At 37.1% G+C, this 13,642-nt stretch overlaps 1 protein-coding gene across 4 annotated transcripts in view; it reads right to left on the bottom strand.

Annotated features, from left to right (window-relative positions):
• The window catches only part of SMC5 (structural maintenance of chromosomes 5), a 75,788-nt gene that overhangs the window by 46,501 nt on the left and 15,645 nt on the right, over positions 1-13,642 (bottom strand). For all 4 annotated transcript variants that reach the window (XM_037901845.2, XM_037901844.2, XM_037901848.2 and 1 more), the window contains 4 exons: positions 13,208-13,370; positions 11,884-12,018; positions 10,265-10,405; positions 5,117-5,278 (listed from right to left, as the gene is read on the bottom strand). In XM_037901845.2, the coding sequence (XP_037757773.1) occupies positions 5,117-5,278; positions 10,265-10,405; positions 11,884-12,018; positions 13,208-13,370 (601 nt within the window). The remainder of the gene's footprint in view (positions 1-5,116; positions 5,279-10,264; positions 10,406-11,883; positions 12,019-13,207; positions 13,371-13,642) is intronic.

Consider the following 13,642-nt stretch of genomic DNA (forward strand, 5'->3'; position numbering starts at 1 on the left):
CTGCTCTCATTGAAATCAATGGTCAAACTTACATTATCTTTAGTGAAAGCAAAACTGGGTCCTAACTGATAAAACATTAAACAATATTATTTATACAATCTCCAATTTCAAATGATATAAAAAGTTCCTGATTAAAATGCAGTGTTAAATTCCATGTTAAATATACTAAATTATCATCCACCAACTGAATACTACTGAGTTTCTTTTTAAGAAAGCACATGATGAAAGAGTATAGCTAATTAAACTTCGTTACAAATAATAGTTGCTAAAAACTTAGGTCCCAATTCTGCAAGTTCCCCCATGTGGGCAGTCATCTTCAGTTGTGTGTTCGTTCAGGCAGGAGTGGTAAGATCATTGTTCAACCTGATCCTGATTTTCTTCAAATGTATTTATCAGCAACCAAATAATTTGGACAAATAATTTTCATTTTCTCAATTATTGATTAACAGTTTGCTTTGCCTATTTGTTATTCATAGACTCAGACTATAAGGCCAGAAGGGACCACCATGATCATCTATTCTGACCTTGTGCACATTGCAGACCACTGAACCTCACTCACCCACTCCAGTAATAGATCTATAAACCTCTGGTTGAGTTACTGATGTCCTCAAATAATGATTTAATTTAAAGACTTCAAGTTACAGAAAATCCACAATTTAATCTAGTTTAAACCAGCAAGTGACCTGTGCCCCAATGTGCAGAGGAAGGTAAAAAAAAAAAAAAAGCCCAGGGTCTCTGCCATTCTGACCTGGAGAAAAATTCCTTTGTGACCCCAAATATGGTGATCAGTTGGACCCTGAGCATGTCAACAAGACCCACCAGCCAGACACTTGGGAAAGAATACACTGTAGTAACTCAGTTCTTCCTCTCTAGTGTCTGAGCTCCTGCCATTGGGAATATTGGCAACTAGCAGTTGCAGATGGGCCACAAGTATTGTAGACCAGGGGTCGGCAACCTTTGGCATGCAGCCCATCAGAGTAATCTGCTGGCAGGCCACGAGGCGTTTTGTTTACATTGACTGTCCGCAGGCATGGCCCCTCGCAGAACCGCGGCCACTCGGAGCTGTGGGGAGTGCAAGGAGGGTGTGCCTGTGGACGGTCAACGTAAACAAAACACCTTGCGGCCTGCCAGCAGATTACCCTGATGGGCTACATGCCAAAGGTTGCCAACCCCTGTTGTAGACAATCTGATTGTGGCATCCACGCCATAAACTTATCAAGCTCAGTCTTGAAACCAGTTGGGTATTTTGCCCTCACTGGTCCCCTTGGAAGGCTGTCCCAGAATTTCACTCCTCTTCTGGTTAGAAATCTTTGTCTAAATTCAAGTCTGAACTCTATGGCCAATTTATATCCATTTGTTCTTGTGCCGACGTTGGTGTCTTACTTAAATAACTCCTCTCCATCCCTGGTCAGTTGTGTGATTGGTGAACTAAACCATTAGTATTGTTTCTATACCTTGATTGGATGACACGCCTTCAAAATAGATTAAAAAAAAAGATCTTTTTTTTAAAATCAGACTATTTAAATTGGATTTTTGAAATTTAAATTAACTACATGTTTTGTTTTTAAAATAAATCTATTTAAAATTAAATCTGAAACTGACAGCTTACGTTAAAGCCTAAACTTACTATAATCTATTAAAATCAAATCTGAAACTGACAGCTTACGTTAAAGCCTAAACTTACTATAATCTATTAAAATCATTTACATTAAATACAAAAAATATTAAGCAGTATATTTGTTGCAGGGCTGTGACTTAATCGCAATTAACTCATGCGAATAACTCAAAAAAAATTAATTGCGATTTAAAAAATTGCGATTAATCGCAGTCTTAATCATACTGTTAAATAACAGAATACCAAGTGAAATTTATTAAATATTTTTGATGTTTTTCTATATTTTAATATATATTGTATTCTGTGTTGTAACTGAAACCAAAGTGTATATTATTTTTGATTACAAATAAAATGATTGCACTGTAAAAATGATAAACAAAATAAATAGTATTTTTCCATTAACCTCATACAAGTACTGTAGTGCAATCGCTTTGTCGTGAAAGTGCAACTTACAAATGTAGTTTTGTTTTTTTGTTTTTTTTACATAAACTGCACTCAAAAATAAAACAATGTAAAACTTTAGAGCTTACAAGTCCACCCAGACCTACTTCTTATTCACCCAATCGCTAAGACAAACAAGTCTGTTTCCATTTACAGGAGATAATGCTGCCCTCTTATTTACAATGTCACCAGAAAGCGAGAACAGGCATTTGCATAGCACTTTTGTAGCTGGCATTGCAAGGTATTTACATGCCAGATATACTAACATCTGTGTGTCCCTTCATGCTTTGGCCACCATTCCAGAGGACATGCTTCCATGCTGATGAGTCTCATTTAAAAAAAAAAAAAAAAAGTTATTCAATTTGTGACTGAACTCCTAGGAGGAGAATTGTATGCCCCCTGCTGTTTTACTCACATTCTGCCATATATATTTCAGTTCATGTTCACAGCAGTCTTGGATGATGACCCAGCACATGTTGTTCCTTTTAAGAACACTGTCACTGCAGATTTCACAAAACGCAAAGAAAGTACCAATGTGAGATTTCTAAAGATAGCTACAGCACTCAACACAAGGTTTAAGAATCTGAAGTGCCTTCCAAAATCTGAGATGGACGAGGTGTGGAGCATGCTTTCAGAAGTCTTAAAAGAGCAACATTCCAACGCGGAAACTACAGAACACGAACCACCAAAAGAGAAAATCAACCTTCTGATGGTGGCATCTGACTCAGATAATGAAAATGAACATGCATCGTTCCGTACTGCTTTGGATTGCTATCGAGCAGAACCTGTCATCAGCATGGACGCATGTCCCCTGGCACGGCTGAAGCATGAAGTGACATATGAGTCTTTAGCGCATCTGGCATGTAAATATCTTCCAATGCTGGGATACAACTGTGCCATGAGAATGCCTGTTCTCACTTTCAGGTGACCTCGAAAACAAGAAGCGGGCAGCATTATCTTCTGCAAATGTAAACAAACTTGTTTGTCTGAGCGATTGGCTGAACAAGATGTAGGACTGAGTGGACTTGCAGACTCTAAAATCTTACAGTGTTTTATTTTTAATGCAGTTTTTTTTTTAAACATAATTCTACATTTGTAAGTTCAACTTTCATGATAATGAGATTTCACTACAGTACTTGTATTAGGTGAATTGAAAAGTACTATTTCGTTTGTTTTATTACAGTGCAAATACTTGTAATCAAAAATAAATATAAAGTGAGTACTGTATTCTGTGTTGTAATTGAAATCAATATATTTGAAAATGTAGAAAACATCAAAAATTTTTAAATAAATGGTATTCTATTATTAATAGTGCAATTAATCACATGCGATTAATTTTTTTAATTGCTTGACAGCCCTAATAAGTTGCCAAGTTTTAAAGAAAGTGAAACCACAGAACTTGTGAAAGTCACTGGTTAAGCAAGCATCTGGAAACAGAGTTTGTTGAAGTGATAAACCATCTTTTGAGAGCAGCAGCCCATTCTGCAGGTGCAAAGAGAATATTTTCTTCATTTCAGTATATTCAACTAGTTCAGTTCGATTACTAATTCATTCAAAGTTAAGAAACCATTTGAGAGTTAAAAAGTTGGAAAGCTCGTTTTCCTCTTCCAAGCTATGGATAAAAATTAGGTGTGAGAGGGTGAGATCTACTAGCTCTATCATCTTGAAGGACATGGTGACCAGAAACCAATCAGTTCAATTCACTAACTATAGATAACACTGCCTTTGTTTAATAAATTAGTTGTTTTTCATTTAAAACTATGTTTTGATAAATTTTCTGATAAGAAAAAAAGTTAATGTATCCCGCACTTGGGTAATTTTATTTAATAAAAAAATTAAAATGCTGTTTTTAAGCATTTTTAATTTAATTTGAATTTCCATCCAAATAGTTTGATACAAATCACAAGTAAAATATTAATCACCTTGTAAATAAGAAATGCATTGCTCCATTTTCAAACATCATAAAAATGTAAAAACTAAGCATCTGAATAAATGCAAGTTAAACACCAATTTTAGTGCAAAGGCAATATTTAGTTGCATATCAATATATTTCAATAGTTACCAACTAATGAGAATCAATCTTTCTTTAGGAAAATAACTAAAAAGTACAAATTTATATGATTAAAACTGATGATTTAAATCAAGGTTTCCTGCTTGCTGATTTAAATCGTGATTAAAATTGGTGATTTAGATTCCTTTGATTTAAGTCAATCCACTCTGCTCACCATTTTTTAAAAGAACAAACAGCAAATAATGAATACAGTACATCTGATACTCGGGCTAAAATATTCATAGAAATCTTTCAGGATTCACGAACATTTTCCAATGGTATGAATACATGGCAGCTATCCAAAAACTCTCAAACAACATATTATACCACAAAACATATCTAAATTAACTGTTTTTATTCATAAATATTATTATGAATCATGGAGGATGACCAGTTACTATCTGACAAACTCTATCATATAGGTATTTAGAATAGGGTTAAATGTAGATGGAGTAGTAGCTCAGGAAATCAGTAGGCCAAAATATTCAAAATTGGATGCATAAAACTAGCTACCTAAACTAAACTGGCCTGATTTTCAGGAGGTGCTCATCACTCACAGTTCCCAAATTAAGTAAATGAAAGTGCTGCAGGTACTTGGCACCTCTGGAAAAAAAAAAAAAAAGAAAATCAGGCCAAATTAATTAGCTGCCTAACTTTATGGAACTAAGTCTGTATATGTTGGCCTAAAGATTTTTAATATAAGAAAACCATATGGCTGTGTCTATTCCTATGGTGCTTTTGCAGTGGTGCACCAAATGGGATCACGGAAAGCGAACTAAGTAGTACGTAACTCCACATAGCCATATTTAATTTCCTTTTAGGGAGGAGAGGCACAAAGAACAGAGCAGGGAAAATGAGGGGCAAAAATACTTTCATAAAAATCCCTTCTAAAAACATGCTATTTCTACTATACAAAAATGAACATATTCTGATTGCTTCACGTTCCATTTTCAGCTTTATTAAACATATGGAATGTCTAAAAATTTTAACCGAGAATCCAAAATACATACCTTCTCTTTGATTTTTATATCCAAATTCCTCCATTGCTTTTCAACTTCTTGGATTTGCTGTGTCATGGGAGACTTTGTTTGTTGTAGTTTTTTTAATTCTTCCTTTGCATGGTCACGGTTTTGTTTCACCTCCTCATGCATTTGGCGAACATTTTCATATTCCTTGCAAGAGTTTCAAGCAAAACAATGAAAGCCTTTTACCTTCTGCATTTAGCTGGATACACATATTATGCCTCTGTAGTGCTCATGTTTAATTCAACAAGAATCGTGCAAAAAGTCTGTTTTACAGTGATCGAGTTCCAGTAATGGTTCAATTAACTTGTTAGGTTTGGATCAGCTTGACCCTGAGGTACCCACCTATTTCCTGCTGATCAAAAGCATGCAACGGCATTTGAACAATTTTGGTATAAAAATATGAGTGTAAACATCCAATTATTCTGTGAATATCCTGACTTGTGTTTGTGTCCTGGATAATACTGAACCTGGGGAGTTTGTCCTGGTTTTGGCATAGCCCACCAGTTGACATCAACCCATCATTCCACTGCAACTCCCAACACCAAGATGAACCTGGAAACGCTACTGGTATCTACAGGAACCTGAAATGTGAGTTCAAGAGCACAAGAGTCTGAGGTACTCCAAATTCTGGGGCATGCGAAAAACAGAAATGCTCATATTAGGATTTCAGACTATTATCTATTCTTTTTGCTTTATGTGTTGTTGCCTTTTCCCACCTGGATATTAATTTTCTACTTGTAAACAAAGAACATTTTTGTATTGCTGCCCAAGTTACTTTGAAACATTCTTTGTCAAACCCTTCCAAAATGGTGAGTCTCAGAAGAGCAACTTAATCCCCTGGTGACACTGACAGATAAACAGTTTGCTCTCCAGTTACTGTAGTTCAAGATTATTGCAGGGACTGATTCACAGTCTTGGGATGCACCTCACAATGCCACATACTTGCTGCAAACATCTAGAAAGCTTTGGCCTATGGACAATGCAGCATCAAATGTTGAGACCCAAAGGGTATATAAAAGAGCTATGGGCCTGCCCTGCCCCTCAGTTTCTTTCACTATTTCAGAGTCCACTAGGAAGGCTCAGAAATAGTTGGGAAGGAGGATTGATCATGTCAATTAACCTACACAAGCTAGCACCTCCAAGTTATTCAGTTATAGGTGAATAACTATTGCTTTTTTCAAATATTTTCTTAAGAGATCTATTCTCTGTGAATCTGATTAGCAAAGATTTTTGTAAAGGTGGTAGGAGGACCTAACTAAACAAACAATCATTATTCTACCAAGTTGAGTGTCAGATCTTAAGATAAATCTAGAATGACATGTACACGTATGAACAAAGATCCAAGTCACAGCTCTACAGATGCCAAGTATGGGGATGTTTCTAAGAGAAACTGTGGGGATTACAAATAAAGCAATGGAATGTACCTTAAGACTTTTGGGAATCATAGCCCTCACAAGATCATAACACTTTGTATCTATATATATTCTCTACGTAGGTAATTTTAAACTATAAAGAATCTGTAGGACTACTTGATGGGTTTATTTCCACTAAAGATAGTAGCTAAATGCTCTATTTACACCTAGGCTATGTAGTAAAGCTTTCCCCAGTAATTAATGTAGTTCTGGGGGGAAAGGAGAAAAGTCAAACAGGTGGTTAATAAAGGGATATCAGAGTAGATCCATAGATTTCAAGACCAAGAAGGGCCATTATGATCATCTAGTCTGATCTCCTGCATAACAAAGGTCATAGTAATAACCTGTACTGCACCCAATAATTTGTGGTTGACCTAAACCATGTCTTTTCTAAAAGACATCCAAGCTTTCCCCCCCACAGCATTGCAGTGAGAACTCTTGTTCAGTTAGTTATGAATAATGACCACCAGGTCATTTTCAAAGTCATTGACTTCCAACATAGTCCAGCAACCTGTAAGTATGTAAACTTCCTTAGATAATAATTTGGACTATGTACAAAATCACCAGAGGATCTTCATAGAGAAACTTGATAAAGTGAAGTAGTAGTCAAATAAACTGAGCTCAGTATGATACTTGAGAGGGTTTTTTGTGTCAAAAGATAATCAAATACCATGAGAATAGTAGCAGATGTTGGGTTACTCTGGTTTTGGGCTGCCCAAAAATGGAATCTCTTACATTTTGCAGCACGTTTGTCTAGTAGGGTGCTTACAAATCTGCATCAGTATCAGCTCCAAAACACACTAATAATTCTGTCCTGTTAAGATTTCAAAATCCAAAAGAGGTAGTTGCAAGGATTTTAATCTAACTGTAGCACGCTGCCATTTTCTGTGAAAAAAAGAGTGGGAATTAGTGAAGACGAGGATGGAAGCTGCAGGTTAGCCCCCAATTGGACTTATTGGTACTGAATATATCAGAAGCACTTTTTCTCCATCCTCTCTAATTTTCCGTTATTCTTAGGATCAGTGGTATTGGAGTTAAGGCATAAAGAAAAGAAAACATGAGAGGGGAAATAAGGTCTTCCTCTTTCAAAGACAGAGGGTGGCACCCTCTTTCATTGCCAATAGATCTATTTGCAGGATTTTCCCATGTCAGAAACAGGGAACAAAGCACTTTTTACTTTCAAGACCATGGTATGCCTACATCTTGAATACCGTGTGCTGATGTGGTCGCCCCATCTCAAAAAAGGTATATTGGAATTGGAAAAGGTTCAGAAAAGGGCAACAAAAATTATTGGAATGGTATGGAATGGTTTCCGTATGAGGAGAGATTTATAAATCTGGATCTTTTCAGCTTGGAAAAGAGACGGCTAAGGGGAGATATGATTGAGGTCTATAAAATCATGACTGGTATAGAGAAAGTAGATAAGAAAGTGTTATTACTTCTCATAACACAAGAACTAGGGGTCACCAAATGAAATTAATAGGCAGCAGGCTTAAAACAAATAAAAGGAAGTATTTCTTCACACAACGCACAGTCAACCTGTGGAACTCTTTGCCAGAAGATGTTGTGAAGGCCAAGACCATAAGAGGGTTCAAAAGAGAACTAGATAAATTCAAGGAGGATAGGTCCTTCAATGGCTATCAGCCAGGATGGGCAGGAATGGTGTCCCTAGCCTCTGTTTGCCAGAAGCTGGAAATGAGCAACAGGGGATGGATCACTTGATGATTACCTGTTCTGTTCATTCCCTCTGGGGCACCTAGCACTGGCCACTGTCGCAAGACAGGATACTGGGCTAGATGGACCCTTGGTCTGACCCAGTAGGGCCATTCTTATGTTCTTATGTGCTACAAGGTGAAATTTCTGCTGAGACTGTAGACTAATGTACTCTATATGCCTCACAGGCCAACAGTGCTGAGGACAAGATTTTTGAATGCACTGCCTCCTCAAGGAATAGCTTTATTACAAAGAGCAGATCTGGCTCCACCCTGGTAGATCATATAGTTCATCTTCATGTTACTGCCGGCTAAATATTTGTATTACCTGATTCCGTACTTGATGGATAATAGACTTGAGAAGCCAACTAAACCACTTGTCTCAGTACAATGGCATGTAACCTGGTATCTGCCAAGTTACAGAACGTTAATTGTGACTTAACTAAGTGAGCACTCCAACCCGTGGTAGAGACACCTGTTGCCATTACTATACTGGGATTCAATGGATGGAAAGGTACGTGTCTTCTCTGTTCAAATCCACTATGCAAGTGAATTTCAGTGTTCTGAGGGATAGCCATTAGCAGGTAGGGGTCAGGCTGACTGCTTCTTGTCCACCTTTAGACCCAAACGTTCAGGATGGCAAAAGTGTGATCAATGATTTCTACAGAGCTCTTGGGAAAATTTAAGTGTCCAGGTGTGTCTCAGCTGTGTGAATCTACAAAGGCATTACTCAAAGAACCATTTGTTTCCAAATGTAAGAGTCAATTCAGAAATATTTGTGTTATGACAAACATTAATTTGTTTTCCCCTTAGTCTCTACTGATTAGCCTTCTAAGTACTGCCCCAATGACAGAGATGTCAATGATCTTTCCTGATTAACTGTGCACCGCTTGTAGCTGTCCTGTTTAAACAGATAACCCAGTTAAGGAGCAAAAAGTATCCCCTACCACTAGAGGAGAAATTCACTTCACCCACATAAAAGAAAAGGGCAAAGTCCACCCTCTGCTGCCAGGTTGGAAGGCTATAGCCCTTGTCCCCCAGTAGCTGTCCCTTCATACCATTTGTAATGTGGGTTAGGGGCACCTGAGTCACATAATTATGAATCCTGTTGCCCCTCCTCAGGTCTACCGATCAATGGCTGGCATGGAGGCTTCTTCCTTACTGTACAGGGAGCTTCTGTGTGGTTGCTACACCTGCAACTCCCCTCATGCAGTGCCACTACATGGCTAACCTACTATAGAGTGCCAGGCTTTCTGCACCCTCTGTGAATTTCAGTCAGTGTGAATGAGATCCAAAAACTTGCCACATATACTTCATTAATTAAGCCCATGAAGGAAACTTTAATTGATGGCATGAAAGCAGAGTAAATATAATAATGACAAATGCCTCAAAATACTAAACAACCCCAGCTTAAATGATCACTTTGATTCTCCAAATCTGAGTCCGTTTTGAAATATTACATTTTGTAATTCAAAATAATTCAGACTCTTGTGGACATAAGAGGATGGTTATTAAGTAAGCCAAAATGATTTACCTTTAACCCAGCAAGTCTCTTATTTATTTTGATTTCTGTAAAGCACTTATCTCCAGTGCTAGGTGCTTGTATGACAAAACAATTTGTGAAACTCACTGCAAGGCTTACTTCTGAAGCAACAAAAAGACCCATCATTCATTATGCTGTAGGGCACAAGGTGATCAGCTGCTTGGAAATACCACCACCCAATAATACAGTACTGAATGACTGGTCTAGCGGAGGGAGTCACTAGTACTTCATGCTTTAAAAGGAAGGCAAAGCCATTGCTTGAAGCAATAGGTGCAACTGGGCAAAAGCTAAGTGAGGCCAGGGGTAGAACACAATGTTTCAGGACAATTATACACTTTCTATAATGTTGGTAGTGCTCAGGCTATTCTGGGTCGGAAAAAACTTATTTCACTGCATAGTAACTCTCTCTTTTTAAAAATATGGCAGATTTATAATAGTTTTTCAGAAAAATTGGGGGAAAACTTACCACCCACGGTCTTTTTCTCTCAAGCATCTCTATTAAATCTAGATGACGCTTGCGTTCATAGTATCTCTCCACATCTTGCTTATACCGTTCATTTCTTTGCTTCATTTTCTCCAAGAAATTAGTTTTCTCTTGCAATGAACTCTGTCAGAAAATATATTTTACACTATTTACTTTACTCTATTAAAATAACTAAATACAAAGGGGTATGCAGAAATTATGAAAAGTATGTCAACTGAGCAGAAATTAAGGATTAGACAGACGTTTTAGAACAATTTAGTTGTGTTCTAATTGCAACTAAACTTCATTCTTCAAAAAAGGAAGAATCAAACCTAGTTATAGCCAACAGTACTAGAAGGTGCAGGACAACTTTTCCCACATAACTGTGCCATGGAAACTCAAGTTTGATATAGGTAATGAGATGCAAGATGGATGAACCAATATCTTTTATTGAACCAGGTTCTGTTGAAAGAAACATGCTTTTAAGACTACAAACTCGAAAGCGTGTCTCTTTCACCACCAAAATCTGGTCCAATAGAAGATATTACCTCACCCACCTTGTTTCTCTAATATCCTGGGCTCAACATGGCTACAACAAGTACCAAGAGTAATTCAAACACAACTAATCTTTAAAAAAAACAAACAACATTTTCTGATCAAACAAATTATTCTCTAGTGGTCAACAGGAGAGGGGGAGGAACTATTTTTCATTACTGAATTACACAGTTTGTTCTTTCTTGAATGAATTCTAATTAGTAGTGAAAGTAGAGATATTTTGTTCAGTTAAGAAGAGATTTTATAACTATTAGTTTTGCACCTCTTTATAATTCCTTTATCTATCTTGTTTAATTAGATTAACAGATACTATATGGCAAACAAAGTGACATTTTATTATTAGCTTGGTATCGCCATAGTACCTAGTCAATGTCACAGTTTGTCATATAATATGCTACCCCTTAAGTTAGGAGCTGTGTGCATGCCCCCATTCAGCCCCATTCCTCTCACCATTATTATTCTTTATAACTGGAAGATAAATGTCAACGTACTAAACTTTATTTGGAGGATAGGCAGAGATGAGATACGGTATTGTTATGCTGTTAAGCATTAATGGGTGTCATTAATTAGTTGTTTGATCTACAGACAATGGCATAAGTGATTGAAGTTGTGGCTGTACTAATGAGATAGGAGAGGCTTCATGTGTGCCCAATTTTCCCCTTGGAGTTTTCAGATTTCCCCCCATATCAATAATGTTCTGGACACTTATGCCTAAAACATTCCCTGAAATTTTGGAAATGATTGGATGTGGCATTCAAACATTATTGTATTACATACAGAAGACAAATGCCACTGAACTGAGTTTAAGGCCTTTGCAAGCTTGGCCAGTTAACTCGATATTGACACAATCTTCCCTGGCCAGAAGCCCAACTTTTAAATATGAATACTTCCTTATTATGTACAAGTGAGCTTAATGTCAGAAACAAACAATTACTCTTGTAAAAGTATCATATTGTACAAAACTACCTGACATCTACTTATTATTGATCATAGTTAAAAACAAAAATAAACTGGAAGGTCTATGAAAATCCCTCCTACCACTGTCCCTCTACTATGTAGGTACTTACCTCAAGTTCTCTCTCTCTCTCTCTGAAGTTTTTTAGTTCACAGTGGAATTGGTACATTTCTGGCGGGCCAACTGATTTCTCTGTGGCTTCAAGAAGCTCAGTCTTGGACAGTTTTGCAAATTCCCCAACTTTGTCCTGCAAAGCAGAAACCAAAAATCAATGATGTTGCAGGTCTGTTATGTTATAGCAACAAAGTAATATTTTATTGCAATATATTGGCCTATCTCAAGCTAATATGCACATACAACATACAGTTACATGTCAGACAGTTTCGGAAGTTAGTGCATAAATTATTATTAAATGTGCACCTCAGTTATATATTACAGCCAGCCCTGTAACTCTGTTATCCAAAATCCCTCAAAATGCCCACAGTATCCTGACAAGTAGTTAGCATATGATATAGGTCATAGTTCTCCTGGCTGAAAAATCTAATTGCTATCAAATATTGTCCATGGCTTTCTGGTGATCACTGAACATTTCTCCAAACAAAAACAAAAACACCCTGGAAAACCTAAGTGCTCAAAATTTCACTCTGCTACATTCCCAGAATTTGTTTTAACGTCATTTTCCCGCTAAGGTCGAGTAGTGAAAAACTGATTTAAAAAAAAAAAATTAGCGACCTCATTAATAAACGTAGTTTAACCACCACCTGATTAAAATATGTCGGCCAGCATGTTTTAAAACGACACCTTTTACCCCTAGTCTAGAGAGTGTCTAATTAAATGTGTCTGTTCTCAAGTTCAGACATACTAGGAAGCCAACTACCTACATGATGGAGCTCTCTGCTACTTTTCTTTTCCAAAGCATACCCAGGTTCCTCTTGGCTTTGTTCGGAGAATGTATCTTCTATATTTAAAGATACTTAATAGTTTTGATTATTTTTCATCCATAGACGCACGGCACTTTCCAAACTACAGCAAATACCATGATCCCCAATTCAATAAGGTACAGGGGAAAAAAGTAATTTGCCCAAGATCACATAACAAGCCTAGTGCAGGCCTCCAGCCTCCTAAACTTGATCCCTATCCATTGGACATGCCATCTCCAATACATGCTTCCTTTTTTATGGAAGATTACCTAATTTGACAAAATTAGCTAGCCTTAAAACATTATGCATGCCATACACACCCGCACAAACAAAAATGGTTAAAATTGGGTTGTTGTTTTTTTTAAAACCCTTTTTGGCCTTCCAAAGAGCTACCTCTAGTCGCCCTACTAAAAGGCCAAATTTTAAAAGTCACAATCCCCTTCTCCCTCCCTCCCTCCCTCTCCCCCACCAAAAAAAAAGCAGTACTCAATTTTTATCTGTTATTGTCTCTCCTACCTGAGGAAGAAACTGGCACAGATTGGCCACTTGGATATTTAAGGCTGCAATTTGCTCCTCTACTATTTTCAGGGTTGAGGGCTTTTTATTGACAAACCACACAGATGCATTGTTTGCTACATGAATCTCACGTGTGATAATGAGATTGTCAGGAGTCTTAAACCTGATTAATAGAAAAAAGATGTTAAGCGTTTACACTTTTAGCAACTTTGGAAATATACACACAGACCGCACTGGTAACACATCTTGTTGCTTTAAATAAAAAAGCCCCACAATTTCTGATGGTAATGACTAATCACTAGCAAGTGAATAACTGGTTTAAAGTGTTAAAAATTACTGGATATTAGATATATCCTAATTCAGGAATGTAATAGGAATTGCAGCATATTATCTAATGATCCAAGGTGACGAGTTAATCATACAAGCCATTACTCA

Source organism: Chelonia mydas, chromosome 5 (assembly GCF_015237465.2).
Source record: "Chelonia mydas isolate rCheMyd1 chromosome 5, rCheMyd1.pri.v2, whole genome shotgun sequence".
In the NCBI taxonomy this organism is placed as follows: Eukaryota; Metazoa; Chordata; order Testudines; family Cheloniidae; genus Chelonia; species Chelonia mydas.